Source organism: Suncus etruscus, chromosome 12, assembly GCF_024139225.1.
Source record: "Suncus etruscus isolate mSunEtr1 chromosome 12, mSunEtr1.pri.cur, whole genome shotgun sequence".
In the NCBI taxonomy this organism is placed as follows: Eukaryota; Metazoa; Chordata; class Mammalia; order Eulipotyphla; family Soricidae; genus Suncus; species Suncus etruscus.
Window position 1 is genome coordinate 104,228,482 of NC_064859.1, and position 27,821 is coordinate 104,256,302.

General features: G+C 53.9%; 1 protein-coding gene across 1 annotated transcript in view; it reads left to right on the forward strand.

The window, feature by feature from the left end:
• Nucleotides 1–27,821, forward strand: part of CAMKMT (calmodulin-lysine N-methyltransferase) — a 157,261-nt gene that overhangs the window by 117,728 nt on the left and 11,712 nt on the right. Inside the window, exons 4-8 of the mRNA XM_049784715.1 lie at nucleotides 7,779–7,839; nucleotides 9,090–9,144; nucleotides 10,248–10,311; nucleotides 17,597–17,663; nucleotides 26,504–26,578. Of these exons, the coding sequence (XP_049640672.1) occupies nucleotides 7,779–7,839; nucleotides 9,090–9,144; nucleotides 10,248–10,311; nucleotides 17,597–17,663; nucleotides 26,504–26,578 (322 nt within the window). The remainder of the gene's footprint in view (nucleotides 1–7,778; nucleotides 7,840–9,089; nucleotides 9,145–10,247; nucleotides 10,312–17,596; nucleotides 17,664–26,503; nucleotides 26,579–27,821) is intronic.

The window sequence follows — 27,821 nt, forward strand, 5'->3', positions numbered from 1 at the left end:
CCTCGTTACCGCCGCCGTCATCCGGCGTGCATGCTAACCTTTCAAATCTATCCAAAAAAAAAGAGTATTTAAAAGAAAGAGAAATTGTTGGTGTTTCAAAACCCATTCTAATGCATTTTCAAATATGTCAGCCCCATCTTTGTTAGAATTAAACCCGGGATTGGTTCTGAGCGACTCGCCCTCCGTCCTTCCAGCTGCAACGTCTGGGAGCGTCTAAGCTGCTTATTATATTGATGGGTTTGCAGCTCCGCGCAAATGAAAACAGGCAGCTGCCTCCGCCATCAAAGCCGAAGGCAGCCCGAGTTTTTATTAACCGAGTGTTCATTTCTTCTATTGCCAAAATTCTTGCACAAAACAAAAGAGCAGTTTTAGCACATTACCGCTTAACTAGACGTGAGCCGCTGACAACGAGTGATAAGGTGTCTGCTTTTCACAACCGCTAATCATTTCTGGTAGATGTCCTAATATAGCTGCATATAAATTCTGTCATTTACATCTACAATGCTTCGCAAATTTATCGATCCCCTCATTGGTCCGTTACCCGGAGTCGAGGCGCTGATCCCCAAAGCCTGTACGTACCCTGCGTTGTTTCCGTTGTTTTTTTTAACGACCGTTTGAAAGCCAGGGAAAGGAAATGACATCAGATTCCTGTCTCTAGAAATATAAAGAGGTGCGAGGGGGTCCCGGGGGCACCCAGCAGTGCCTGTGGCTGGTGTGTTCTCCGGCCCAGGTGAGGTGGAGAAACCTGGAGCTAATCACAGCGGCTCTGATTCCACAGAGGCAGGTCCACGGGGAAAAGATCAATTTGGGGCCTTTTCTGAATGTCCTGGTTTGAGGGGTTTGATCTGAGATTTTAGTGTCTTGAGCCCACAGATTCGTTTTCCACTTTCCGTTGGGGACACACAGGTCTGACAATCTCTAGGCTGTGGTGAATCAGGAGAGGCCTCAAATCCACTTGAGTCTTGCTTGTTACTCTTTTTTTTATTTTTTTCTGGTTTGGTTTTTGGTCCACACCGGCGGCCCTCAGGGGGGTAACTCCTGGCTCTGCGCTCAGAAATCACTCCTGGATTGGGAGCCAGAGAGATAGCACAGCGAGCGGTAGGGCATTTGCCTTGCGTGCGGTGGACCCAGGACAGATGGTGGTTCAATTCCTGGCATCCCATAGGGTCCTCTGAGCCTGCCAGGAGCAATTTCTGAGTGCAGAGCCAGGAGTAATCCCTGAGCACTCCCAGATGTGACCCAAAAACAAACAAGCAAAAGAAGAAATCACTCCTGGAGGGCTTGGGGGACCCTAGGGGATGCCGAGGATCAAATGCCCTCCCAGCTCTGCTGTAGCTCTGGTCCCCTGCATTTTTCTCTTGACCCGACACCTCAGATGGAACATCTCCAGGCCCCCAAATCAGTTCTCGACATAGTACAGGGAGGTCTGGGCCTCATGCATGAAGGCACCCTGGGAACATGCTTCTTGGGGATGCCCAAGAGGCTCGCCTTGCCCTGTGGGTCCTCGGAACCTGGGCCAGCAGTGAGGCTGTGACTCCTGCGGCCGACACCTTGGCCAACGCTCTGAGTTACTGCTGTGGTTGCCACGTGGCCCTGGTGTGCCGCATTCCCCATCTTCTCCTTTGGGAAACTTGCTCTCGGTGTGGTGCTCAGCTGCGGGAACCCACTGCCTTCATGGGGTCAAGCCATGGTCAACGGGGTTGTTCCAGAAGCAGTGGGAGTCGTCCAGAGAGAAAAATGTGTCAGGAGGGGCCGGAGTGATAGCACAACGGTAGGGCATTTGCCTTGCATATGGCAGACCCAGGAGGAACCTGGTTCGATTCCTGGCATCCCATATGCACTCTATGGGGTGTTCCTGCCGTGCCCCCCCCCACCTGCCTCTCTCTGAATTGGGAAGGGACTGCGGGAAGAAAGCCATGGGTGCCTTCCCTGCTGTGCCTGTCCCACCCCATTCCTGCTCATCCGGAGCTATGATTCTGCATGAGCCCAGTGGGGTTGGCAGAGAGATGGAAAGCTTCCTGAGTGTACACAGAGACCTGGGAGCCCCCAGACCTGGAGCTCCCAGACCCGCCGGCCAGGCTGCCCCTGGAGAATGGGGGCCAGTGAGCTCAGAAGGACCCACTGGCTCCCTCGCTCCTCACTCATTGGGCAGTGGCTTGGACGAGAGCCGCCCACACCTGCCTGTACAGGCACCCTGAGGTCTGTCCTCTGTGCTCAAGGCTGCACTTCGGCCACCCCCCTAAGGCTGCCAGGTTCCTCCCACCCTCCGCCAGCCCACACCCTGTTTCTGAGCCTCCTGTGTCGCCGCCATCCAACTGTCTCCTGTGTGACCCTGAGCCACCTGGCACCGCCTCCGAATGACGGAGCTCCTTCAGGAAGTTGGCACAGCCCACATCATGGCAATCTGGCCTCCTAATCCTGGCCACGCTTGTGGCCCCAGACTGCCTGCTCTTCTCAGGCGGGGCACAGAGATGGCTCTACCCTCATGCACACCCTCAGGTCTGCCCCCAGCCACCCAAGGGCACAGCCTCCCAGCCCCAGCTCCACCGCAGCCATGCTAGCATTCCGTGTTTGATTTCTGCCACTGCTGTGGGTGCTACAGTTAACTACGAGGCCTGGTGATGCCAGTTTTATTTGTGGGACACAGGGTCTGGCACATGGAAAGTCACTGGGCCATGTAGGGGGCACCCACACCCCTTTGATGGTCAGATCCACAGCCTGTGTGGCCTTGGTCCTGCCCAACACCATTGCAGGATATCCAGGCATGTCCCTGGCGTGTCCGTGCCCGGCTGCATGAAGACCACCTTCAGCTGGTCTTCCAGCCTCCTTCCAACAGCTGAGCAAGGTCCCATCCAGCCCAAATGCCAGACCTGGGAGGACCCGGATGTGCCTTGGGGAGGGTGACGGTGCCTAAGTCATCTATCATGCCCTGTGGCTTGTCACCATTACCCCACAGAGCCAGTCTGGGGTTTGGCACAGGTGGCCACAGCCCTTCAGAGCCCCAGGGCAGGTCCTGAACCACAATCAGGAAACTCGAGCACAGCCGAGGATGCTGGGGAGGGCCTGGATTGAACTGGGTTCATCCGATTCTTTTTTTTTTTTTTTTTTTTTTGGTTTTTGGGCCACACCCAGCGTTGCTCAGGGGTTCCTCCTGGCTGTCTGCTCAGAAGTAGCTCCTGGCAGGCACAGGGGACCATATGGGACACTGGGATTCGAACCAACCACCTTTGGTCCTGGATCGGCTGCTTGCAAGGCAAACACCGCTGTGCTATCTCTCCGGGCCCTCATCCGATTCTTTGTGCATGGCTTGGGCTGGTGTGTCTGAGGAGGTGCAGGAGTGTTGCAGCATTTCTGTGCTGTGTGCCTGAAGCTTCCTGGAGTTTCCCCGAGTGTCCCTGAGTCTCCCCATCTCCTTGACCAGTGCCCCATGGCAGAACCGGGTGGCCAGAGTGTTGGGCAGTACCTGGGACCTGCCCGCCCTTTTCTCTCGCTGCAGGTCCCAGAAGACTTGACTCCAAGTGTGCCTTCTGGGGACGGGAAACCGGGCAAAGGGGCACGCCTGAGTGAGTGCCATGCTCGGGGATCAGGGCTATGTGTGTGTCTGTGTGAGTGTGTGTGTGTTTGTGTCTCACCATGCTCTGCACTCAGTGGTCTGCATATGTGTCTGTGTCTCTGTGTGTTTCTGTGTGTGTCAATGTCAGTGTGTGCATGTATCTCTGTGTGCCTTGGGTAAGAGGACACTAGCTGTTATTTACTTTCAAACTAGCTTTCTTTAAAGAGTCACTCCGAGACAGACAGACAGACAGACAGATTGATGTGTTCAGGAGAGAACATGGCACAGCAGAGGGAAAACAAGAGTCCGTGCTTCAGGCCAGGATTCAAGGAGTTCTGAGGCAGCTGTGGGGTAGGGATGGGGGTACCTGCTGGCAGTTCTGTTGGGCCAGAACCACTCACTGCTGTAGCTGCTGTGTCTTGAGGCCTCACAGCACATGGACCAAACATGACCACAGTGGCTGCTCTGTGACCCTTGGTGTGTGTGTGTGTGTGTGTGTGTGTGTGTGTGTGTGTGTATGTGTGTGTGTGTGTGTGTGAGAGAGAGAGAGAGAGAGAGAGATACAGGCAGACAGACAGACAGACAGACAGACAGACAAAGAAAAAAGAGAGAGCTTAGCAGTTTGCAGCCCAGGAAGCACCTAAAGCTCCATAGTACAGTGTGAGAGGCCACGGCAAGTGTCCCACAAAGGCCACTGTCAGGCCAGAGACAGAGACTCAAGACAGAGACAGACACAACCTGACCGTCAACACAGGGAAGGGGGGTTGGGCACTCCACCGCCGAGCCTGGGGCCGGGAGATGGAATTTCCTGGACTGTGGCACCTGGGATCCCCCAGGGTGGATAGTACATTCACCAGACACTGGCTGGTGTGCCCGCCCCACCTCCCCCTCTGTCCTGCTGGTGAGTGACCCTACGGAGCACCCCACCACCAAGGCACCCCAGATGCTATGTGTCAGCCCTGGTTTGGTGCATTCCGATCACTCAGATGGACACGTGGCTCTTCCTCTCGCTGTGGTGCCTGTTGGCAGACAAGTCTGTGTGAGATGAATGCTCTTTCGTAGTTGGGACCAGAACTAGCAGTTGGATGGGGGTGTGTGTGTCATGTGAGACACTGGGTTACCACCAGCCCCTGCCCAAACTTGCATCCTGTTCTGCCAACGCCCATGGTGGGCAAATTCTGGGCCCTGATCGGAGCCCTGCAGGCTGCGAGCTGTTCTCTGGGATTTTGTGCTTGGACCACACCCAGCAGTGCTCTGGGCTTACTTCTGGCTCTGCCAGAATCACCCCTAGGGGGCCAGAGAGAGATAGCACAGTGGCAGGGCGTTTGCCTTGCACTCAGCCAACCCAGGAGAGATGGTGGTTCAATTCCCATATGGTCTCCCAAGCCTGCCAGGAGTGATTTCTGAGCACAGAGTAATACCTGAGCGCCACCGGGTGTGACCCCCCCCAAAAAAAAAGAATTACTCCTGGCAGACCTGGGGGACATATGTGGGGTCCAGAGATTGAACTATTTTAAAACCTAACAGATGAGCAAAATAAAGTGGTTTGACTTGATCCTATCTTGGTGGCACTCTGAGGAGAGAGAAGGTTCTAGTGAGGATTTAGTTTGTTGTGTGTTTTGGGGAAGGCTTGGGTCAGTCACAGAGTCATGTGGTCATTACCTGTCCCTTAGCTGGGCCGTAGTTCTATCTGAGAATCAAGCCACATCTAGTCAAAGGACAACGGAGAAGCGTCATCCTTGTACAGCTTTCCCTGGCCTCGAGTATCCAGGTCAGGCCCTCATTGTGGAAGGCACCGCAGACAGACCGGGTGGTCAGAAGGATGGTGGTTCTGGTCGACCAGCCACGCTGTCCTGGGGATGCTGGTGCGTTAAAAGGACTTGTTAGGGACCCAACGTGGGTGACACTTGGAGCCCTGGGTAAGCCAACGGGAGATACTGGAAGGTAGCTGTAAGAATGCTTTGCAGGGCCCGGAGAGATAGCACAGAGGTGTTTGCCTTGCAAGCAGCTGATCCAGGACCAAAGGTGGTTGCTTCAAATCCCGGCGTCCCATATGGTCCCCCATGCCTGCCAGGAGCTATTTCTGAGCAGACAGCCAGGAGTAACCCCTGAACACCGCCGGGTGTGGCCCAAAAACCAAAAAAAAAAAAAAAAAAAAAAAAGAATGCTTTGCAGGAGCTGGAGAGATAGCACAGTGGTAGGTCATTTGCCTTGTATGCAGCCGATCCAGGACGATGTTGGTTTGAATCCCAGCATCCCATATGGTCCCCCAAGCCTGCCAGTGGTGATTTCTGAGTGCAGAACCAGGACCCTGAGTGCTGCCGGATATGACCCAAAAATCAAAGAAAAAGAACGCTTTGCAGCGAGATTTCAGCTGAGTTCCTGGCTTCACCTCTTATACTCAATCTGATTAAAAATCTTCCTCTGACATTTTTTGGGGGAAATTATAAAACTCCTTTTAAAAGCCTGTATTTGAGAAGTCATACTTCTATACCAAGCAAGGCTTGAAGTCTAGTTAATGTTAGCCAAATGCCCTTCCGCAATCGTTTCTCTTATGCTCCAGAACCATCTCCCACGGCACAAAGGAGTCCTTCTGGGCAATCTGTCCTCTGCGGTGGGTCACGCCTGTGCTACCTCCAACACCGGCCCTGCACGAGCCCTTTGTGCGGACGCTTGTCAGCCTGAGGCTTCGGGGAGGTGCCAGTGCCCACAGGATCAGGCACTCTGTGCCAGCCGATTGTCGGGGATGACAGGGTTGGGGTTCTCTCTTTCTTGCTCAAATTCCTTCTGCGGGGAGCATATGTACCCACAACCACTCGCTGTCTCCTGCTTCCAAAGGCTTTTTGCTATCAGCTGTGCGCTCTCTCTATTCCATCTCCGCTGACTCCATTCTGCACACCCTCCTGCAGCCCCATGAGGACACACACGGGCACTTGGACACTGAGACGCTGGGCAGCTAATGTCGGGTCACACAGCACAGGTGGAACCCAGGCCCCGGGCTTACAACTCCTACGTGGCTTGGAAACCACTTCTGGTTGTGTTTCTGGTTTCCTCCCAGGACAGTCCTTTTTCCCCTCACAAGTCGGTGGGCTGCTGGGCATGAGGGGCCCAGTCCAGGCCTGGGCTGTGCCCTTATGCCCATGGTGCCTTCTCTCTCTCTCTCTCTCTCTCTCTCTCTCTCTCTCTCTCTCTCTCTCTCTCTCTCTCTCTCTCTCTCTCTCTCTCTCTCCTTTCTCCCTCCCCCACTCCCTCCCCCCTCCTGGAGGGCCCTCTCGGTGGCTGGGTGAGGCTTGGGCCTGAGAGAGAGGGTGGGAATTGCCCAGGGCCACGGTGTCTCCTATTTCCAAGGTTCATCACTGCCACCTTCTCTGTTTGGAAACACAGCAAGTGTCAGCAAACTGCAAAAAGCACTTAGCACCGCGAGCTTGACTTGTTCCTCCTCGACACAACTCCCAGAAAAGCAGGTGAAGATTCAGATCATCGGAGGCGCCACCGATGGGCTTTGGAGGGGGTGGGTAACGGCCGCCCAGTAGCGAGGCCAGATGCAGGGAAGTCAGGGGTCTCGGTTTCCTGCTCCTTTTCCAACTTCGTTGTTTAGTGGGGGAACACGGTCGTATTAAAAAGTGCGAGGCCAGAATTAACCCGGGGGAACAGGCCCTGGGTCCCTCTGGCCTGGCCTCCCAGTCCTCTTTCTGGCCGACAGCAGGAACAGCGCTGTCCTCACTCCTCAAACGTGTCCTGGTGCATGTTGTTTGCTACTGTTGTCTCGTGACTGAGTGTGTGCACAAAACTGTACATGTTCCTAGGCAAAAGGAAATGCTCACACCCTTAGCGATGAACAAAAGGAGCTCAAGGGGTTGAGTTCCCGGTAGGGATCGGGCGAGGCCTGATCTGAGTGGACATCGCTTGTATGAAACATTGTGTGTGTGTGTGTGTGTGTGTGTGTGTGTAGGGATCGGGCGAGGTCTGATCTGAGTGGACATCGCTTGTATGAAACGTGTGTGTGTGTGTGTGTGTGTGTGTGTGTGTGTGTGTGTGTGTGTGTGTGTGTGTGTAGGGATCGGGCGAGGCCTGATCTGAGTGAACATCGTTTGTATGAAACATTGTGTGTGTGTGTGTGTGTGTGTGTGTGTGTGTTTTCCAAAGCTATTTCCCAAGAAAATGGTGGCGAGTCTGGGGAGCCTTTCACAGGGAGGTTGCTAAGCGTGTGTTTGCTGTTTTGCAGGCGTGTGGCCCGCCGAGGAGGTCCTGGCCCACTACTGCCTGGGACACGTGGAGGCCTTCAGGTATGACCCCCACACCCCCCCTGCACCTATGGAGGGGAGCTAGTGCATCTCCCAGCAAAGTGGGTCAGAGGGGAGCAGGATGGGAGGGAGGGGAGGGAGGGGAGGGAGGAAGCTCCCGTGGAAATCTCGGCACTTCTGGACAGTCGGCCCTGCCGCCCGTCAAAGGCTTTACCACCTTGCACTCAAGGCATTTGATTTTACTTTGATTCGGGGAAAACAAAAGCCAGGCTCTAATCGATCCCCACTGATTGTGCGGGTCACAAAAACAAGAGCAAGGAGGTGCTTTCAACTTGGGAGGGAGTCAGCTCCTCTGGGAAGCCACGGCCCCCCCAGCTAGGACTGAAAGGATTTCTTCCTCCTGACAAGACTGTCTTTGTATCGTCCCTCCGTCCCCATCGCAGAATGAGCTAGAAACAAATGCTGGGACTGACTGGAGGCCAAACTCTCTGATGTAGGAGATGTAGGAAAAAAAAATAGAGGAAATATTTTTTTCTTTAAAAATTCTAAAGATAGTTGGTAGAAGCCAGGGATCTTGAGTTTTTGTCTGTTTGTTGTTCTCATTTTTTGTGTTTCGTTTGAAAAAAAGAAAGCTCTCAGCACTGGCTGCTGGCTTCCTCTTGTGTGTTCTGAGCTCCAGCCACAGCCTGTGTGGACAGGGGACTGTGGAGAGGATTCAGGCCATCTTGCCAACCTCACTGTCCCTGCTTCCAGTAGCCGGACACTCCCAGGAGTGATGGTTCTGACTCCCTACCCGGCCCTGCTTCTTCCTGAGTGGCGGGAGTTGGTTTGGGGAGTGGGCGCTATTGCTCTGCTCTGGTCTGCAGCGGCAGCAGCCAAAGGGACAGAGAAGGCCCTTTCTCAGGGCCCCTCTGCTCCCTGGCAGGTGCTCCCGGGCCGGGCTGTCTCCTCTCGCGCTCCCTGGGCCAGGGTCGCCCCTTGAGAGCCATGGACCGCCCGCGCCATTGACAGCCAGCGGAACCCGCTTCAGGCTTTCCGGCTCAGCGGTGGCAGTGCGGCCAAGCCCGCTAATGAGGCGACCCCCCGCGGCCCCTGCTTTGTGACTTTGCCGTTTCATAAGGATTCTAAAACGCACACGACGTGATGGGCGGCAGCCCGGGGCCGCATCTCGTCTCGGGGACTTCCTGGAAGCGCCTGGCCGGCCGAAGCTGCAGATGGTCGCTCGTGCGGGTGGCAGCCCGGCCGGCCACGGTGCCTCATTTCCATGGCCCCACTTCTGTTCTGTCTTTCAGGGGCCGTGCTGTGTGCGAGCTGGGAGGGGGCATGACATGCTTGGCTGGGCTCATGGTAGGTCCTTTCTCTTCCCCTACGGCCCCATTCAGAGGTGGGAACAAAGGGAACATGGGCCTCGCGCCGGCCCTGCCTGACGATGCTGGCCGCCCCTGGTGAGGCCCTTCCTGCTGCCGGCCTTCCTTCCGGGGTCTCGGGGTCCAGCGCCGAACGGCCGAGCCGAGCCGCGAGCACTTCCCCGTGTCGTCAGAACTGCTTGTTGTGACAGTCCGGGCCACGCACGGCCTTTCTTTTCCTGCCAGACGTCTCGAAGGCGTTATTATTATTTTTTCCTCCCTTCCCCTTCCTTCCCCTCCTGGATTCCAGTCCCATTTGCTAAGATGCGAGCCTCGCGGGCGAATCACAGCCGGGCGTATGATATAGCTGCTAATGTTTTGCCTGCATTATTACGCCAACAAACATGATCCAGAGCGCTCGGTAATTAGATTCTTTTGAATTCGATTGGCCATTCAGGAGCTCCGTTCCCCATTCTCGGGGTCTGAGTCACGGTATTCAGGAGATATTATGTGGCAGTTCAGTGCATTAGACAAGTTTTTATGTCTCCACAAATAAAAGCATATTGTTACACTGATTGGCATTTGACAAACCTGTCGCGCGCGCACAATGTGCCGAGGTTGCAGCCCAACGTGCGAGCATGTCAGGGCTCACAAGGAAAATTACCCTCACAAAGCCATCTGCCTGCGACGCAAAGTTATGTGAAGGGCATCAGGCAGGCAGACAGAGGCAGGCTGAAAGGAGACTGACAGGCTTGTATGATGGCTCCCTTAGATAAACAGAGGCCCGCAAATGAAAGCCTCTCAGCGCACCATCATCCGCTGTCACAATGCAATTACCGACAGGGTGATAGCAAGATAGAGGGGACCCTCGCAAATGGAATGATAAAAGTATTGACTGATTTGATTGAATGATTAAAATAATGCAGACGTAAAATGAAAAAAAAAAAGATGGAAGATTGCGGCCCGAGAGATAGGTGAGGACACACCATCCCGGGGACCCGGCGTGGTGTGTGGCGTGGCGTGGCGTGGCGTGGCACGGTGTGGCGCGGCATGGCAGCCGCTCACCCGGGCCCCGCCTCACCGCACCCCTGCCCCGTCTTGCAGGTCGCTACGTTTGCAGAGGTCACCCGGGTTCTGCTCAGTGACGGGAATGAAAAGGCCATCAGAAGTATCCTTACGTAGAGTAAAAAAAAAAAAAGCTCTTGTTTTCCATTCTTTCCTGGCTGAATATAATTGAGAGAAAACATGGGGTTTCCAGAAGAAAAAAAAAGAAAAAAAAGAAAAGAAAAGAAAAAGCTTTCCCGGCCCCACACACACATGGTAAGTGATCAGGAAGTGGAACCTGGGTGTGGCCGGGCCTTTTATTCCCGTGATTTATTTCCAACACGCCGCTGGCTCCCGAGCGCCTCTTCCTGCTCTTGCTCTAGCTCGTTCCCTGGGGATCCTCCACCTCGATTCTCGCCCTCCTCCTCCTGGTGTTGGATGGACTCGATGTCCTGAGTCTCAGCACCTCACCCTGCTTGAGCCCCACGCGTGCTGCCTCCGGACTCCTCTGCTAACAGACGCTGCTGCACACACCCCTTCTGTCCCATCACGCGTTGCTGCCTCACAAGAGGTCTGTGGACACGCATCGCCTCTTAGCCAGGAGTGTGAGCACCGCTGCGCTGGTGCTCCCTGAGCAGCTGCTGGCTTGCAGGGACAGGTAGAGCCCTTGGAAGCGGAGGGAAGTGGAGGTGCCTGCTCCAGAGGTGTCGGCAGATGCCTTGCTGGGTGGGCTTCAGCTAACATCAGGCCTCGCTTTCCTTCCTTCCTTCCTTCCTTCCTTCCTTCCTTCCTTCCTTCCTTCCTTCCTTCCTTCCTTCCTTCCTTCCTTCTTCCTTCCTTTCTTTCTTTTCTTTCTTTCTCTTTCTTCTTTCTCCTTTTTCTTTCCTTCTTTAATTCTTTCTTCCCTTCTTTCTTTCCCTTCTTTCTCTCTTGTTCTTCCTTCCCTTCACTCTTCTTCCTTCTTTCTAGTGTTCTTTCTTCCATTCTCTATTTTCTTCTTTCCTTTCTTTTTCCCTTCTCTATTTTTCTTTTTTTTTCCTTTTTCCTTCTCTCTATTTTTCTTCTTTCTTTTTCTCTCTTCCTTTTTTCCTCTTTTTCATCCTTCCCTTCACTCTTTCTTTCTCTTTTCTTTCTTCCTTCCTCTCTCTTTTTCTTTTTTCTTTCTTTCTTTCTTTCTTCTTTCTTTCTTTCTTTCTTTCTTTCTTTCTTTCTTTCTTTCTTTCTTTCTTTCTTTCTTTCTTTCTTTCTTTCTTTCTTTCTTTCTTTCTTTCTTTCTTTCTTTCTTTCTTTCTTTCTTTCTTTCTTTCTTTCCTTCCTTCCTTCCTTCCTTCCTTCCTTCCTTCTTTCTTTTTTCTTACTTTCCTTTCCCTCCCTCCCTCCCTCCCTCCCTCCCTCTCTCCCTTCCTTCCTTTCTCTGTGCATTTCCGGGGATAAATTCTGCTACATCTGAACTGTGGACCAGATGAAAGGATGCAATTCTCCCACACCCCAAAAATAAGTAAGGGAGAACTACCTGGGGCCCCAACCAGGGAGAAAAAAAATTCCAGAAGGAAAACTGACCCATCACAGTGTTGGCCCTTCCGGTGTTGGGGAGAGGCTCAGGCCCATGCTTAGACCCTGGCAGAGTCTAAATCCTGGTCTGAAACTGTCCTGGGCTCCCACAAGTCTGCTTGGGCTGAGCTGCCCTTGGTTTCTCGCCGACTATTGCTGGGTTTTGGCCACGGAAGCTTCACCCTGGGGCCCTGCAGCCTGGAGCAAGTAGGCGCCTTTGTGGGGGGGGTGGGGGGGTGTCACACTTGGCAGCGCTCAGGGATTGACTCTGGCTCTATACTCAGAAATCTCTCCTAGCAGGCTCGGGGGACCAGATGGGATGCTGGGATTCGAACCACCGTCCTTCTGCATGCAAGGCAAACGTCTTACCTCCATGCTATCTCTCTGGCCCCGAGGAGGCTCCTTTCTCTCTGTGTGAAGCACCCGAAGCCAGAAATGATTCGCTGGCACTTGGGACCCGCAACCAGTGTGAGTGGGATGATGCTGACAGGCGCAGAGCTTTTGAGCCCACCAGCTCCCCGCCCTGCGCTGGGTTTGGGAGTCTGGCCCTGGGAAGCTGCTGCTCTGGGTTTCACAGGAGCAGGGACAGCATCGAGGCCAGAGCAGCAGAGGAGGTGGCGGCCTGATACCCTCCTGGCCCCCCAGCTTAGTTGGCAGTTCTGGCTTCTGCTTCTTTTGCTGTTTACATGGCTCCTCCAGATGGTTCCCCAGGAGAAAGAGATGGGGTTCTCGGCTCCTGTCCTTTAAATCCAGGACGCCCGGCTTGGACTCACTCATAGGCCGCTGGCCCAAGGATTCCTCCCTAGGGAGGAAGCGTGTGGGGCAACTAGTGAGACTCTCCCAAAGACTCTCGATAAAGCCTCCCCTGGCATGCCCCAGTGATGAGAGGAGGCACAGGCAGCAAAGGGGCACATATGTGCCCTCTCTGGTGCTGCCCACACTGTTTCTTATTTTCTTTTGTTTTGGGGCTACACCCGACAGCACTCTGGGGTGACTCTTGCTCTGTGCTCAGGAATTAGTCCTGGCAGGCTCAGGGGAGCCTGTGGGATGCGGAACCCAGGTTGGATGCCTTTGGTCAAGGCCCGGTGTTTAGGGCCCGGAGAGATAGCACTGCGGCAGTTGCCTTGCAAGCAGCCGATCCAGGACCAAAGGTGGTTGGTTCGAATCCCGGTGTCCCATATGGTCCCTCGTGCCTGCCAGGAGCTATTTCTGAGCAGACAGCCAGGAGGAACCCCTGAGCACCGCTGGGTGCGACCCAAAAACCAAAAAAAAAAAAAAAAAAGGCCCAGTGTTTCAGTTTTTGGGGGGTGTGTGTGTGCATGCGCGTGTGCATGTGGCTATTCCTGGCCGTGCCCAGGGTTCTCTCCCAGTGCTGCACTCAGGGACCGCTCTTGGCAGGGCTCGGGGACAGACCCCCCAGGTGAGCCTTGTGCACCCTCATCCTTCCTACTGTCCCATTCTTCCAGCTTTGCGACTGGTTCCAAATCCAGCTTAGCATTCATCCAGCTGGTGGGGCCTGTCTGCCTGAGGAGACTCCGGACACCCTTATTTCCCTGGACGAATAGCTTCCTGGGAACCACATTATCTGGCGTGGCCAGCGTCTGGCCCCCCAGGACACTGTTCCTCCATCCCCGGGTGTCCCCCACATCCTCAGCCACCTCCCTTTGGAAGCAGCTCAGCAGGGAACTGTGGGAAACACAGGGTATCTGATCCATACCCCATCATGACTCAGAACTAATCCAGCCAGGCCGGAGAGATAGCACAGTGGCAGGGCGTTTGCCTTGCATGCGGCTGACCTGGGAGGGACCTGGTTCGATTCCCAGCACCTATATGGTCCCCCAGCCTGCCAGGGGGAATTTCTGAGCGCAGAGCCAGGAATAACCCCTGAGCACTGCTGGATGTGGCCCAAAAATCAATCACTCAATCAATAAATAAAGTTTTAAAAAAAATAAAAGAATTAATCCAGCCAGTTGGACCCACGTGGTCTCCTGGGCCTAGAAACCAGACAGCGGCTGGGGTGGGACGGGAACCCTCACTTGGGAGTGTGAGCACCCCAAAAACACAGACCCAGGCCAATGCTCTCAACTCTGGGTGCTCCTTGCTCATTTGTTCACAACGGGCCTAGTGGCAGGGCCAGAATCCCGCCTGGGGACCGTCTCCCGACACTGCCTTCTCCCTCTGCAGGGCTCCCGCGTGGCTGAGAAAGGTGCCAGGTGGATGTGAGGGGTCACTCAGATCCGTCTCTCGACCCATCCTCATGCTGTGGGCAGCGGCTGGGAGCCAGGCGCGAGGTTCGGACGTGTCCATTCCTTTTGCAAAAGCTAGAATCATCCGGGGGCCGGAACAATAGCACAGCGGTATGGTGTTTGCCTTGCACGAACTGATGTAAATCGCAGCAGGCATCCCATGTGGTCCCCCGAGCCTGCCAGGAGCGATTTCTGAGCTCAGAGCCAGGAGTAACCCATGAGCGCCATCGGGAGTGACCCAAACAACAACTAGAATCCTCCAGTGGGCTGTGTCTGGCTTCTGCTTTGGACCGTGTAGAAAAGGGTTCACTGGGCCTACATGAACCAGGTAGCCCAACTCCTCAGGACTCTCCATGTAGAATCGGCCTTGGCCACCTCGTGCAGACTCTGATCAGCAAGTGGGCTATCACAGGTGTTGAAATAAAGGCCAGGGAAGTCAGCGGGGACGGAGGACAGGACCTGGCTAAGGAGGGGGCCCAGTCGAGCTCCTGCTTGGCCCGGGTTTGATGGACCAGCGAACAAAGGAGAAAAGTGATAGCTATGCCACCTCAGTACCCCCACACTGCGGTATATCTGTGGAAGCAGAAGTCGAACCAAGGACGTGAGGCGTTGTGATGCCCCTTAAATATTCTGAATGTTGTATGTTTGTTTGGGGTGCTCAGGGCTTACTCTTGGCTCTGCTCTCAGGGATCACTCCCAGTTACGGGATGCTGGAGATCGAACCCGGATTGGCTTTGTGCAGGGCAACCTCCTCCTCACTGTACTATTGCTCAAGCCCCTCTTTTTGGGGGGCCATACAACTGGCAGTTCTCTAGGTTACACCTGACTCTGCACTCAGGAATCAATCCTGGCAGGATCAGGAAACTCTATGATATGCTGGGGATCGAACCTGGGTTGGCCGCATGTAAGGCAAATGCCCTCTCCACCGTGCTATCACTCCAGACGCTAAATATTTTATTTAAACATTTTTGTTTTGTTTTGTTTTGGGGCCACACTCAGTGATGCTCAGGGGTTACTCCTGGCTGTGTACTCAGATATCGCTCTTGGCTTGGGGGACCATATGGGACACCGGGAGATCGAACCATGGTCCGTCCTAGCTCATATTTAAACTTTATTAATTTATTGATTTGGGGGCATACCCAGCAGTGCTCAGGGGTTACTCCTGATTCTGCACTCAGAAATTGCTCCTGGCAGGCTTAGGGGACCATATGGGATGCCGGGAATTGAACCGGATTCCTACCAGGTCGGCCACATGCAAGGCAAACGTCCTACTGCTGTGCTATCTCTCCAGCCCCCCTAAATATTATTTTATATAAAGACTAAACCGGCCCTCCCCGTGGATACCCATGACTGCCATGGACATGCTGGCGGTCGGCTCGTCAGAAACGCTAAGCGGGCCCCTGTGATGCCGAAGCCTGGGTGCCAGGTGGGTCCCAGCCACGCACTGTAGTTGGGCCGAGTGAGGAGTGTCATAAGACAGGTTAGAGATGGGTGGAGGGGCTAGCGTGTCAGGGACGCATCATCCACGGTGTCCCGGTGAGCATAGTCCAGGGCTCAGCCTGCGGGCGGGCGGCAGAGTGTGGTGGGGCCTGGGACGCATCATCCATGGTGTCCCGGTGAGCATAGTCCAGGGCTCGGCCTGCGGGAGGGCGGCAGAGTGTGGTGGGGCCTGTGCTATGGGTCTGAAAGAGCCTCCTGACTCCTGCAGGATCAGATGGTCCCACTTATTCCTCACATCCGTGGCAGCTCATGTCACGGTTCCTGTGGGTTCCTGATGCAGACAAAGGGTCCTGTCTGTTCTGCCTGAGACCCTGTGCCCACCCAGGAGAGGCGGGGGTGGCGGGGAGTCTAGTTAGCGTCTCTCCTGATACTGGTTATTGATTATCGGTTGGTCAGGGCACACAGTGGTCCTTCCCAGCGTCATGCTGTTGGGCCAGAAGCACCTCCCAGCTCTGAGAAGGAAGGAACGAGGCGGCCATGAGGGAGGCTCCCTGAATGTTTTTCCTTAGAAACGTCACCCCTGGGGTAGGATCCGCGTCCCCCCAGGAGTCCGGCGGCTTGCAGCCTCGGGGTTATAAGTGGCACGAAACTAGAGTGTTCAGGTGTTTACTGAGAATTATTAATAGGCTTTCTGCGCCGCGTAATTGAACTTCCCCACGACTATTTGATAAAAGGCGTTGCCTCCGCTAACAAAATCATACGTTTGCCTCGAGTGGTTGCTCACGGTCCCCGGGAACTTCTGCCTGGGGGAGCCCGCAGAGGCAGGTGGGTGTGGCTGCGGCTGGACCCTGGGTCTGGGACCAGCCCCCAACCCCCCCAACCCCAGGTCAGCCCACACGGCGCTGGTTTTCCTTCTCACCAAGCCAGGTGTCCATGTCCCTTTTGTGTCAGGCACGTCTCATGGCAGAGACTTTTCCTGAAATACTTTTCCTGAAATAGACAAAACTGCAAGCCTGGGTGGTGTTTCAGTTAATCAAAACAAGGAGGCCGATTAGCCTCTTTTATTTTTTTTAATGAATGTAATTTAATGGCATTTAATTTGCATCCAGGAAAGTTCACCCAGAAAAAGAAGAGGGAAAAAAAAAGAGTCTGCAGTGTAGCACTTTTTTGTAGACCCACAAAGGCCTTCCTCAGGGGCCCTAATTGCTTTTCCCTCCCACTCCCGAGGGGGAAGCGAGCTCCAGGCATTCTCCAGGAGGAGAGACGGGTGGGCTGGGCCAGGCCTTCAGACGCTGGGGGGAGGAAGCCCCAATGCGGGCAGGAACACAGGCCCCTTGAGGTGTTCCAGGCCCTGCACCCGACCCCTTGGCTGGAGCTGTGGTGTTTGTTGGAAACCACACACACACACACACACACACAACCACACACACAACCACACACAACCACACACACACACACACACAGTTGTTTGTTGGAAACCACACACACACACACACACAACCACACACAACCACACACACACACACACACACACACACACACACACACACACACACACACACACACACACACACCCGTCCTGGGGATGCCCCGAGGTGAGGGTGTCCGGCAAGAGTCAGCAAGGATTGGGCAAGGCCTGTCTCATCCCTGGGTGTGAGCCTGTCACAGGGAACAGAGAAGCAGCTGGAAGGTGTCGGCGGCTGGCTGTGACGTGACGTGTGTCCCCTCAGCCCACTCTGCCCGTCCACTGACCGGCTGGTGCCCGCAGGTTTTGCAGCTGTTGGAAGGCCCTTCCCGGGCACCTCACTCCCTTCGGTGAAAATCTCGTGCATGGTTTTCTACAGAACATTCTCCCGCATTTCCTAAGGCGTCTCGCACCCTTGTACCTGGAGGATCCAGGTTCCCCCACTGATGGCCTCCTAGGCCTTGGGCGGAGGATGGAACATCCCTAGGGTCACAACAGTCCCCACTGGGACATTTTCCCCTCGCAGACTGAGGGACATTCGGTGGCAGAGTCTGCAGGGGGTGGCTCCCAGCTGGCTGCTCTCCTGCCCCACACCTGCCTGTCCCCGCTCCTTCCTGGGGTCAGCTGGAACCCTGCCCAGGCTCCGAAGAGTCCCTGTCCTCACTTCCGCCCCAGCTGGATCGTTAATTCCTTAACCTTGCGCACAGATGTAAACGAGATTGTTGCGCGGAATCAGGCGGCCAGGACAGTGAAGACGGCCCAGCTCACCTGCAGGTACGCACTTGGGTCAGGGGTGGGGGGCATGCTGCTACTGGGCCCAGCTCTGAGCCTCACCTACTGGGGCGGCGGTGCTTAACCTTGGTTCTGGTCGGTGGGGTGGAGGATGGAAGCCCCTTTTTCTTTTCTTTTTTTTTTGGTTGTTGGGCCACACCCGGTGACTCTCAGGGGTTACTCCTGGCTATGCACTCAGAAGTCGCTCCTGGCTTGGGGGACCATGTGGGATGCCGGGGGATCAAACCGAGGTCCATCTTAGGCTAGCGCAGGCAAGGCAGGCACCTTACCTCTAGCGCCACCGCCCGGCCCCATGGAAGCCCCTTTTTCTTCACCCTCCAGAATCTTTGCATTGCAAGAGCCTTGGCATTGGGTGTTGGGGACCCCCGCAGTGCCAAGAGCCTTTCCACTTCGCCACAAAAGTCATATCTGCAATATCACCCTTCACACCATATCTCCAAGCCAGGCGAAAGAGCCTGAATCAGTGTCATGCATGAAATAATCCAGACCAGGCTGAGACGTGTAAACTGGCAGTCTTCTACCTCATTTCTCCACCCAGCTGCCTGCCAAAACTGCTGAGTTTTTTGTTTTTGTTTTTTAATGGGCCACACCTGGTGGTGCTCCTAACTTTGCATTCAGAAATCGCTCCTGCCAGACTTGGGGGACCATATGGGATGCCGGGGATTGAACCCAAGTCTGTCCTGGGTCTGCGGTGTGCAAGGCAAACACCTTACCGCTGTGCTGCCTCTCCAGACCCGCAGAACTACCATTTTTTATTGAGTCCAGAGATCACCCCTGGTTGGGGCAGTAAGGACAGATAGCTCAGGCCATCCTGAGCCAGTCCCACCCAGGTTTACAAACAAGACCATCTCTGTTTGGGGGTAAATCCAAGCTGTAAAATAAAGTATAATGGGAGCCCAGAGAGACCTGGAGAGATAGCACAGCTGCAGGGCATTTGCCTTGCATGCAACCAACCCAGGATGGATGGTGGTTCGGTTCCTGGCGTCCCATATGGTCCTCAAGCCTGGCAGGGGTGATTTCTGAGTGCAGAGCCAGGAGTAACCCCTGAGTGCCCCCAGGTGTGACCCAAAAAAACAAAAAAGAAAGAAAGACAAAATGAGGTGTAACCTAAGCCTGGCCAGCCTGGGTGAGGAAGGGCTGGTTGACCTTCTCTGGGCATGTTGTGCCTGTTGACTCGGTGGTCTCACTCCCTGATCCACCTCTGGCTTCTCTTTGGGGGGCAGCTTCTGAGTTGGGGAGAGTGAGGCCCCAGCACCAGAAGGAAGCGGGGTCCTGTTGGGCCCCTCACAGTCACAGCCTCTGACTTCTCTTTTCCACGGACTCAGTGTCCCCTCGTGGCTCCAGCACCGCAAGCCACTCCGGGACCCCCAAACCCCTCGCCAGTGTTTCCCTGGGGAGGGCCCTGGGGGTGGGTGGGCAGCCTGCCACAGAGCTGTCCATCAGGACCACATTTCCTGTCACACTCATTTACATCGATTTAGTGCTGAAGAGAAACGCGAGGCCAATCGCTCGCATCTCCCTGGCGGAGGGAGCCGGGGAATAATAGACTCCAGTGTCACGCTGTGCCGGGAGATTGTGTTTTTCCAAGACAGAATGTTGTTTACTGGGTGTTAATAATCACTAATTAATAAACATATCCCGACTCCTAGCCCGCTGCATTTGGAGGAAGGAAAGCGTCGGGTGTTTAACTCACGCCGCACGGTGGCACTTTCTGTCTTCGCCCAACGAAGGCCGAGTCCCCACCCAAGCACCCGAGTGCCCTTTGTCAGCACCGCTCAGGGCTGCTGGTGCCCCTGGCGCCTGGCCTGCCAGTGGCTCTGTGAAGTTTCGCATCCCAGAGGCCTTTTTCCCACTTTCCTTCTCTGAAACTCTCTGCATGCGCTTGGTTCAGGGTCAGAGGTGCTTTCTGCCAACCGGTGGGCAGCCAGGTTTGCTCCCATGGTCTCGAACCCCAGCTTTTCCTCATGTCTCTTTTTGGAGGTCACACCAGGCAGTACTCAGGGATTACTCCTGGCTCTGCGCTCAGAAAGCGTTCCAGGTAGGCTTGGTGGACCCTATGGGACGCTGGGAATCGAACCAGGTTCGTCTGGTGTTGGCTGTGTGCAAGGCAGACCCTACTGCCATGCTATCGCTCTGGCCCCTCATGTCTCTTTTATGGGGACCCTTATGAGGCTCAGTATGGTTGTCACTGGCAGAAAGAAGCCCAGACATAGTTCCGGTCAGTGGGAGGCCCATAGGGACCAACCAGACCAGCATGCCTTTGCTGGTAGTGCCTCATGAGCACTGTGGTGGGCGCCTCTCCCTCTTCATGGAGTGCACTCTGTGGTCCTAGGCACGGACAGGCACAGGCAGAGACGCAGGCATGGCCAACTAGAGCTGAAGTGGCGAGGGGAGGTGTTTCCAGTACCACCATCTGCTTAATATTATTTTTTTGGAGGGGGACACATTCAGTGACACTCAGGGATTATTCCTGGATCTGCACTCAGAAATTGCTCCTGGCTTGGGGGGACCATATGGGATGCTGGGGATGGAACCCAGGACCATCCTGGGTCAGCTGCTTGCAAGGCAAACGTCTTACCGCTGTGAGCCCGTGCTTAAAATTAGGTTTATCAGAAGCAGAACTGGGCTGGCCCGTCTAGAGTCTGCACGGTTGGCCGGTATCATTCTGGGGTTGGTCTCGGTGACAGAGTCCGTGTGTGGAAACCACTCCTGCTTGGGACCAAGCCAGTGAATCCTGAGTTTCTCTCCAGGAAGGTGTGAGTTTTTCGGGACAGAGGATCGGGGACATGTCTGGGGGCTCCCAGTGGACCGGGCAGCACAGAGTTGGGTAGAAGAGCATGTGGCCCAGGATTGGCCCAGTAGGGGCAAGAGCTGCAGCCCCCAGCACATTGGTCCGCCTCCACACGGGAGCAGGTCTCATCCTGCGGGCCAGGGACCCCGGGGACAGAATAAAGGGCCTTGCATGGAAGGAAGCAGGTTCAGGCCTGCATTTCCACCGGTGAGGAGGGGGACTGAGAGCCACCCCCTCGTGTGGTCCTGTTGGCCCAGCATCCTTGGAGGAGGGAGACTGTGGGGTTGCCCTGGAGAGCAGACATCACTTTAGGGGGACCAGCGGTGGACAGGTTCTCCGGAAGGAAAGACAATGGCCTCCCCACACTCAACCAGGGAGGACACAGGGATGCTTGGAGTAGGGTTCGTGGCTCTCCCTCGCCAGGCCTCCATCTCCTGGTGTGAGGTGACCAGGACCCATGGCCGCACTTGACCTCTGCAGGGCCCAGATGAGAGGTCTGGGCAGGTTGCCCTGTCCCTGTGGGGCCCTGAACGAAGGTCCTTCCTGAGCACACACTGGAGCGGCTCAGAACGAGGCTGTCCTGAGACATTCCAGCATGTCCACACTCACAGAGGCTGTTCTGGACACACACACACACACACACACACACACACACACACACACACAGAGTTGGGTTTGGTGTTTGGGCCACACCCGGTGACTCTCAGGGGTTACTCCTGGCTCTGCGCTCAGAAATCACTGCTGGCTTGGGGGACCATATGGGACACCTGGATCACACCAAGGTTCGTCCTGGATCGGCCACGTGCAAGGCAAACGCCCTACCACTGTGCTATCTCTCCGGCCTCTTTGAGCTGTTTTGTTTGCAATTTGTGGATCATAGTTGGTCGAGTTTCTGCTCAGGTGTTGTGCCTGGTTTTGGACCAGCTTGTGGGCTCTCCCGTTCCCGTCTCCATCCACCCACCCACTCACACTCACACCGCGTCTCTGAGCTGGTGCAGGCGCTCCCTTGCCGGCTGCTGCCTGTCTCTATGTCGTCTCTATCAATAGTCCGTTCGATGATGCTTTGGGATGACCATCCCCTCTGCGTCTGCTTCTCACTCAGCCTGTGCTGCTGCATATCAGGGCACCTTTTCCTGAATTTGTGTGTCCAGAGGATGTTTTCCCCACCATTTAATCAGTCTTTTCACTTAGAGTTCCATTTCTGTGACGGTTTCCCTCTGCTCGTTCTTGTTTTTGTTTTTGTTTTTGTTGCTTGCTATTTAATTCATTGTTCTCAGCTTCACAGTCTTCTCATTCTGTTTCTTCTTGTTCTTGTTTGTTTAGTTGAAAACTGAATTAAAACCTTTCTCAGCGAGGCCTCTAGGGCTGTGGGGTTTCTCTTGATACTGCCATTTGCATAGATTGTATTTGTTGGCTTTCATTCCGCTCAAAATGCGTTTCTTTTTTTCTTTTCTTTTTTTGGATTTTAGTTTATTATAACTATTGTTCCTTTTCCAGATATTTTCAGATTCTGTGGAGGAAAAAATCCTGTCTAATTTATTATTTCAGATTTAATTCAGGTGAGGTCAGGGACCTGTTTACCTGTATTTTAAAAACACTGAAGTATTCAGTCTACTAATTTGTTGCATTAAGCCCTTTGGATGGGCTTGGATGGAGGTGTATGGTGATGGAGGCCTTTTTCCTCCAGCTCAGGACCACATGCCTGCATACCCCTCCATCCGGCAGGTAAAGGCGAGCAAATCATCCACACAGGTTCCAGGAAATATCCGCTTTATTTGTGCCCTGCCCAACATGTGTGGCCTATAATCTTAAACCTATTTAAGCATGCTCTTGTTAGCTTGCCCAGCGTCTAGGTTTTTCCAGCCATCTCTCCTCCTCCCAAGATGGGAGGGTCTTTCTTATAGGTAAGGTTACACAAAGAATAGGTGTAGGGTTACACTAGTCATCATTTTTTGTTTCTGTTTTTGTGGGGGTGGGTACACCTGGCGAAGCTCAGTGGTTACTCCTGGCTATGCGCTCAGAAATCGCTACAGACTTAGGGGACCATATGGGATGCTGGGGGATCAAACCCAGTTCCGTCCTGGAACAGCTGTGGGCAAGGCAAACGCTCTACTGCTATGCTATCACTCTGGCACCCAGTCTGCTGTTTCTTTCCTTTTTTCTTTGTTCTTTTTTTGGTTTTGGTTTTTGGGTCATACCCGGTGACTCTTAGGGGTTACTCCTGGCTATGCGCTCAGAAATCACTCCTGGCAGGCACGGGCACCATATGAGATGCCCGGAATTGAACCACCATCTGTCTTGTGTTGGCCACATACAAGGCAAACACCCTGCTGCTGTGCTATCTCTCTGACCCCCTCAGGCCCATTTTACAGTGAGTCCCCCATCACATTTCCAGGGTCCAGGGTCTCCTAGGGCAGGGGCATGTGTCCTCTTGCTGTGCTCCCTGCACCTTCTAGGCTCCCTCCCACCTTTGGGCGCTCAGACCAGCCGCCACATGACACCACTGTGAGTTCTGGCTTCAACAGAGCATTTCTTTCCCAGGCTGTGCTCCCTGCCCCAGTGCCCAGTACTGCCCCTTATGCGACCCTGCTACGTGTATGCAAGCCTCTGGAGCCCTCCACTGAACATCCCTCTGTACTGTAGGTGTCTGCTTCTTTTCTCGTGCTCGAAAATGGCTGCCGTTTTTTGTTCTTCGAGTTATTAATCATTTTTATTAAGTTTTGAGACTTTTCAACCACCACTTCTTCAAGATTTTTTGTTGTTGTTGGTTTTGGGGCCACACCCAGTGGCACTCAGGGGTTACTCCTGGCTCTGCACTCAGAAATCACTCTTGCAGGCGTGGGGGACCAGATGGGATACCGGGGATCGAACCTGGGTCCATCCCAGGTCAGCCTTCTGCAGAGCAAACACCCTACCATTGTGCTATTGCTCTGGCCCCCCAAAATTCTTTTTTCTTGCCTCCTACTTTCTCTCCTTTGGAGACTTAAATGACAATTTTCTGTTGTTGTCATTTGTTGTTGTTGTTATTTTGGGGCCACACCCAGTGGTGCTCAGGGGCTACTCCAGCCCAGCACTCAGGAATCACTCCTAGCAGGCTCAGGGGACCCATTGGGATGCCCGGGATCGAACCCAGGTTGACATGTGCAAAGCAAATGCCTTCCCTACTATAACAATGCTCTGGCCCCTCAAATCTCACACTTAGGATCCAGTTGACAATAGGTTCTGTCTTGCTTAAGAACATTATTAAAGGGCCGGGGAGATAGCACAGCAGTAGGGCATTTGCCCTCCAAGCAGCCGGTCCAGGACAGAGAGTGGTTCGAATCCTGGCATCCCATATAGTCCTCCAAGCCTGCCAGGAGCGATTTCAGGGAGTAACCCCTGAGCGCCTCTGGATGTGGCCCAAAAACCAAACCAAACCAAATTAAAAAATTAACACTATTAAATCATTTGTTCTATAAATTCTATGAATACACATAAATTTTTTTTTTTTTTTTTTTTTTGGCTTTTGGGTCACACACGGCACTGCTCAGAGGTTATTCCTGGCTCCATGCTCAGAAATTGCTCCTGGCAGGCACGGGGGACCATATGGGACACCGGGATTCGAACTGATGACCTCCTGCATGAAAGGCAAATGCCTTACCTCCATGCTATCTCTCCGGCCCCGAATACACATAAATTAATTCTCGTTTATGCATTGGGGACACCTGGCAGTGGTCTGGGGTTACATATGTCTCTACCCATATGGATCAATTCCCGGTGGACTCGGGGACCATGTGGGTACGGGCCTGGAATATGGTCCCCACAAGCAGCTCAGCCCCTTGCCAGTGACCTATCCCTCTGGCCGCTCTTGTATGCCTCGTATTTCCATTCACCAGTGAGCTCTCCTGTCCTTGTCCCTCCTCTAGCAGTGCCTCTTCTCCTCTGGAACCCCGTTTCCCGGAGGCTCCTGTTTTCTCTGGGACCCTCCCTCTGGTTTACAGACCTGAACTTTCCTGGGATTTCACGTTCTCGTGAGCATCACCCAGGTGTCGATTTGAGTCTTCACGACTGTGTAAGCCCAGTGCCTGGATTGAGGCTTTAGCTATGTCTGCACTGTGTTTTTGCTCTATAAGATGCACTGACCATAAAATGCACCCAGTTTTTTGAATTTTTAAACCTGATTGATTGATTGTTTGGTTGTTGGGCCACACCCAGCAGCGCTCGGGTCACTCCTGGCTCTGCACTCAGGAATCAACCCTGGCAGGCTGGGGACCCACATTGGATGCCGGGAATCGAACCGGGTTCCTCCTGGATCGGCCACAAGCAAGGCAAACAACCTGCCGCTGTGCTATCTCTCTGGCCCTGAGTTTCAACTTGGTTCAGGGTGCTATGCCGACCCCTTCCCACCTCGGTGGTCAGTGTGCACAAACCTAGATGTCTGCAGGTTGGGGCTCAACCCTGTTCTTTGGGGCAGTGGGCAGATAAGGAAGGGCCGGGCCCAGGGCGAGCAATTGTAGGCGGCTGAACAGTCTGCGTGTCCCCTCAGAGCGAATCATGGCCCTGCCGGCCTCTCTCCGCAGCTGCAGACGCCAGGGCTGTGGCCAAGGCGGACGGTCTGGTGATCCCCCTGAGTAGCCTGAGGTCGCTTACCAGGGCCTGAATGAGGCAGCCGGAGGACAAGGCCGTGCCACAGCACCCAGTGGGCTCCTCGGTGCTCCCTGAGTGGGCAGGTGCCCCTCAAGGCTCTGCAGGGGATCATGGATAGTCAGTGTGGAGCGGTGCCATCCACTGTCCAGGGAAAGGATAGCGGTGCCCACTGCCCCTGGTTAAGCCAGGCAGTCCCTGTCTTTAGGTTACGTGTCAGGACTACCACCTCCATGGAGGCCTGTTGGTGTACGCAGAGCCTGTAGCCACCGACTCAGCATAGCTCAGGTCTGTGCTCAGACACGGTCCCTTTGGCCCCGGGAAGTGGCAAGGCAAGGTGGGCCACCACCATCAGATCAGTGGCCAGTGCTATGGTGCCCCCTTCCCTTAAAAGAAACATGGAGCGGGGACCAGAGAGATAGCACAGTGGTGGGGTGTTTGCCTTGCATGCAGCCAATTCAGGAAGGACAGTGCTTTGAATCCCTGCATCCCATATGGTCCCTCGTGCCTGCCAGGAGTGACCCTTGAGTGCCTCCGGGTGTGACTCTCCCCAAAAAATAAAGAGACAGAGAGACAAAGAGACAGAGAGACAGAGAAACACAGACTGGCACCCGAGCCTGCCTGGGTGAGTGCGGCAGGGATCCAGTCGCCCCTCACTCTCTCCAGGTGCCTCTCCTCTTCCTCGGAGGCGCCCACTCTGGCCCCTGCAGAGAGTTTCTGGGGTCTCAGCCAAAGACGCCAATGTGTTCCCTCCTCCCCTGAGGTCTCCAAAAAAGGGGCCTTCCCTGCCCATGAGGCAAATGCCAGGGAAAACGTCCAGCACACGTGTGGTGTGGTTTAGAGCATCATGGGGTGGCGGTCCACGTGTGGTGTGACTCTCATCCTCTGTGCTCTGGTAGCCACAGAAGACATGCGAACTCGCCAACCCCCTCCTATTGTGTTTTAGGGGTGAAATCTTCCTCTGCTTTTTTTTTTAAAGAAGTTTATTGATACTTTCAGGTTCCACATTTAGGGGGGGGGGTTGGGTCACACCCAGCCACGTTCAAGGTTTACTCCTGGCTCTACGCTTAGAAATTGCTCTTGGCAGGCTTGGGGGATCATATGGGATGCCGGGATTCGAACCACCATTCTTCTGTATGCAAGGCAAACGCCCTACCTTCATGCTATCTCTCCGACCCCTTCTTCTGCCTTTTTTTTTTCCACTTGAAGAGCAAAAAGAGACAGTAACAACCCTGCAGGTTTTTTTTTTATTATACCTTTTTGAAATAATTTGTATATACCTTCAAAATAATTTCAAGTGCCACACACACCAAAAAAAAAAAAAAACTAACATTAATAGCTCAGAATCAAAAGTCGAAAAAAAAAAACACACCCTAAGTGTAATTTTTAAAATCTTTTTCTCCTCAAGCGTTTTACGATGGGATAATGAGGCCGACGTCTGTCAGCTGGAAGGACATTTTGACATTGTTATGTGTGCAGACTGGTAAGTACATAAAAATCGCAAACTCTCTCGGCAGAATAGCTTCGCGGGAGGGAGCTCAGGCCACGCAGAGCTCAGGCCACCTTCCGTCCACAAATTAATATTCATGGCCACAGGACAGCCCGGGCTGCCTCCCTTGCCGGTAACTCGCACCACATTAGTTCCCAGAGATTGGTTCTGAGAAGCGGTCCATTTTCTAGATTGCCTCTGTTTCATGCTTGACGTGTCCGTAAATGGAAGACTTAGGCAAATCGCAGATAATTACGGCTCAGGGAGGAAGTGTCTGGAGAAAGAGGAGTTATCAACACAAACAGCTCAATTAGCTCGACTTCTTCTGGGGGACGTGACTGTTGATATCTGGGATCCATGGATGTGCTCACATGCAACGTATGCACGCCGAGAACCCCGCCTGTGCGAGGCCTTTGGGGGAAATGGCTCTCCTTTCGAATGTGTGTTGCTATCTGATATCTTCCAGTGGGTCCCGGCTAGGTTATGATAGTTAATTATACATAAAATAAGAATTCGAAGATGGCGTCGCATTGTTATGCAAATAGCGCTTAGAATCTCTACCGTGCCTGCTTTCAAAAATTATTTTCCTTCGACATCTTCGCTTCTCTCCGAGCTCAGTCTCCACACTCTTTGTGAATGAGCGTCTGGTCCTAAGTTCCAGGATTTTTCAAATGCATGTCGAACTTTCATCGTTATTTCTGCTCACCTCACGTATTTCTTCACGCACGGTGCATAGTAATGAGTCCAGCGGATCCGAACACAGACAAGGACAGTTCGGTGTTTCCTTGTGAATGGGGAATTGCGGCTTGATTGTTCTGCTCTAAGACGATGCTCTGGTTTGGAAACACAAATTTGGGTTCTGAGGAAGTCCTGTGTGTGGGGTGAACCCAGGTGGGAACCTCCGGAGCTGAGAAGACTGATGCGGCGGCGGAGGAGGGCAGAACTCACCATCAGCCTCGTCGTCGTCGTCGTCGTCGTCGTCGTCATTTTATTATTTATAAGAATTCTGTGTGGCAACTTTCTCACCGAGGTCAATGGAGGAAGCTTACTGTTTTCAACTGAAAAAATGTTTCTCATGAAAAATTGTGATGCAGCCATACTCAGTGAAGAATCCCAGAAGACCTTGCCCGAGAGAGGAAGATTCTGGCTTCTGACCTCCTCCTCCTACCAGACATCAGGGTGACCTACACACGTGACTCGAAAACTTTTCTCTCCAGAGGGTCAGTGAGGTGACAGT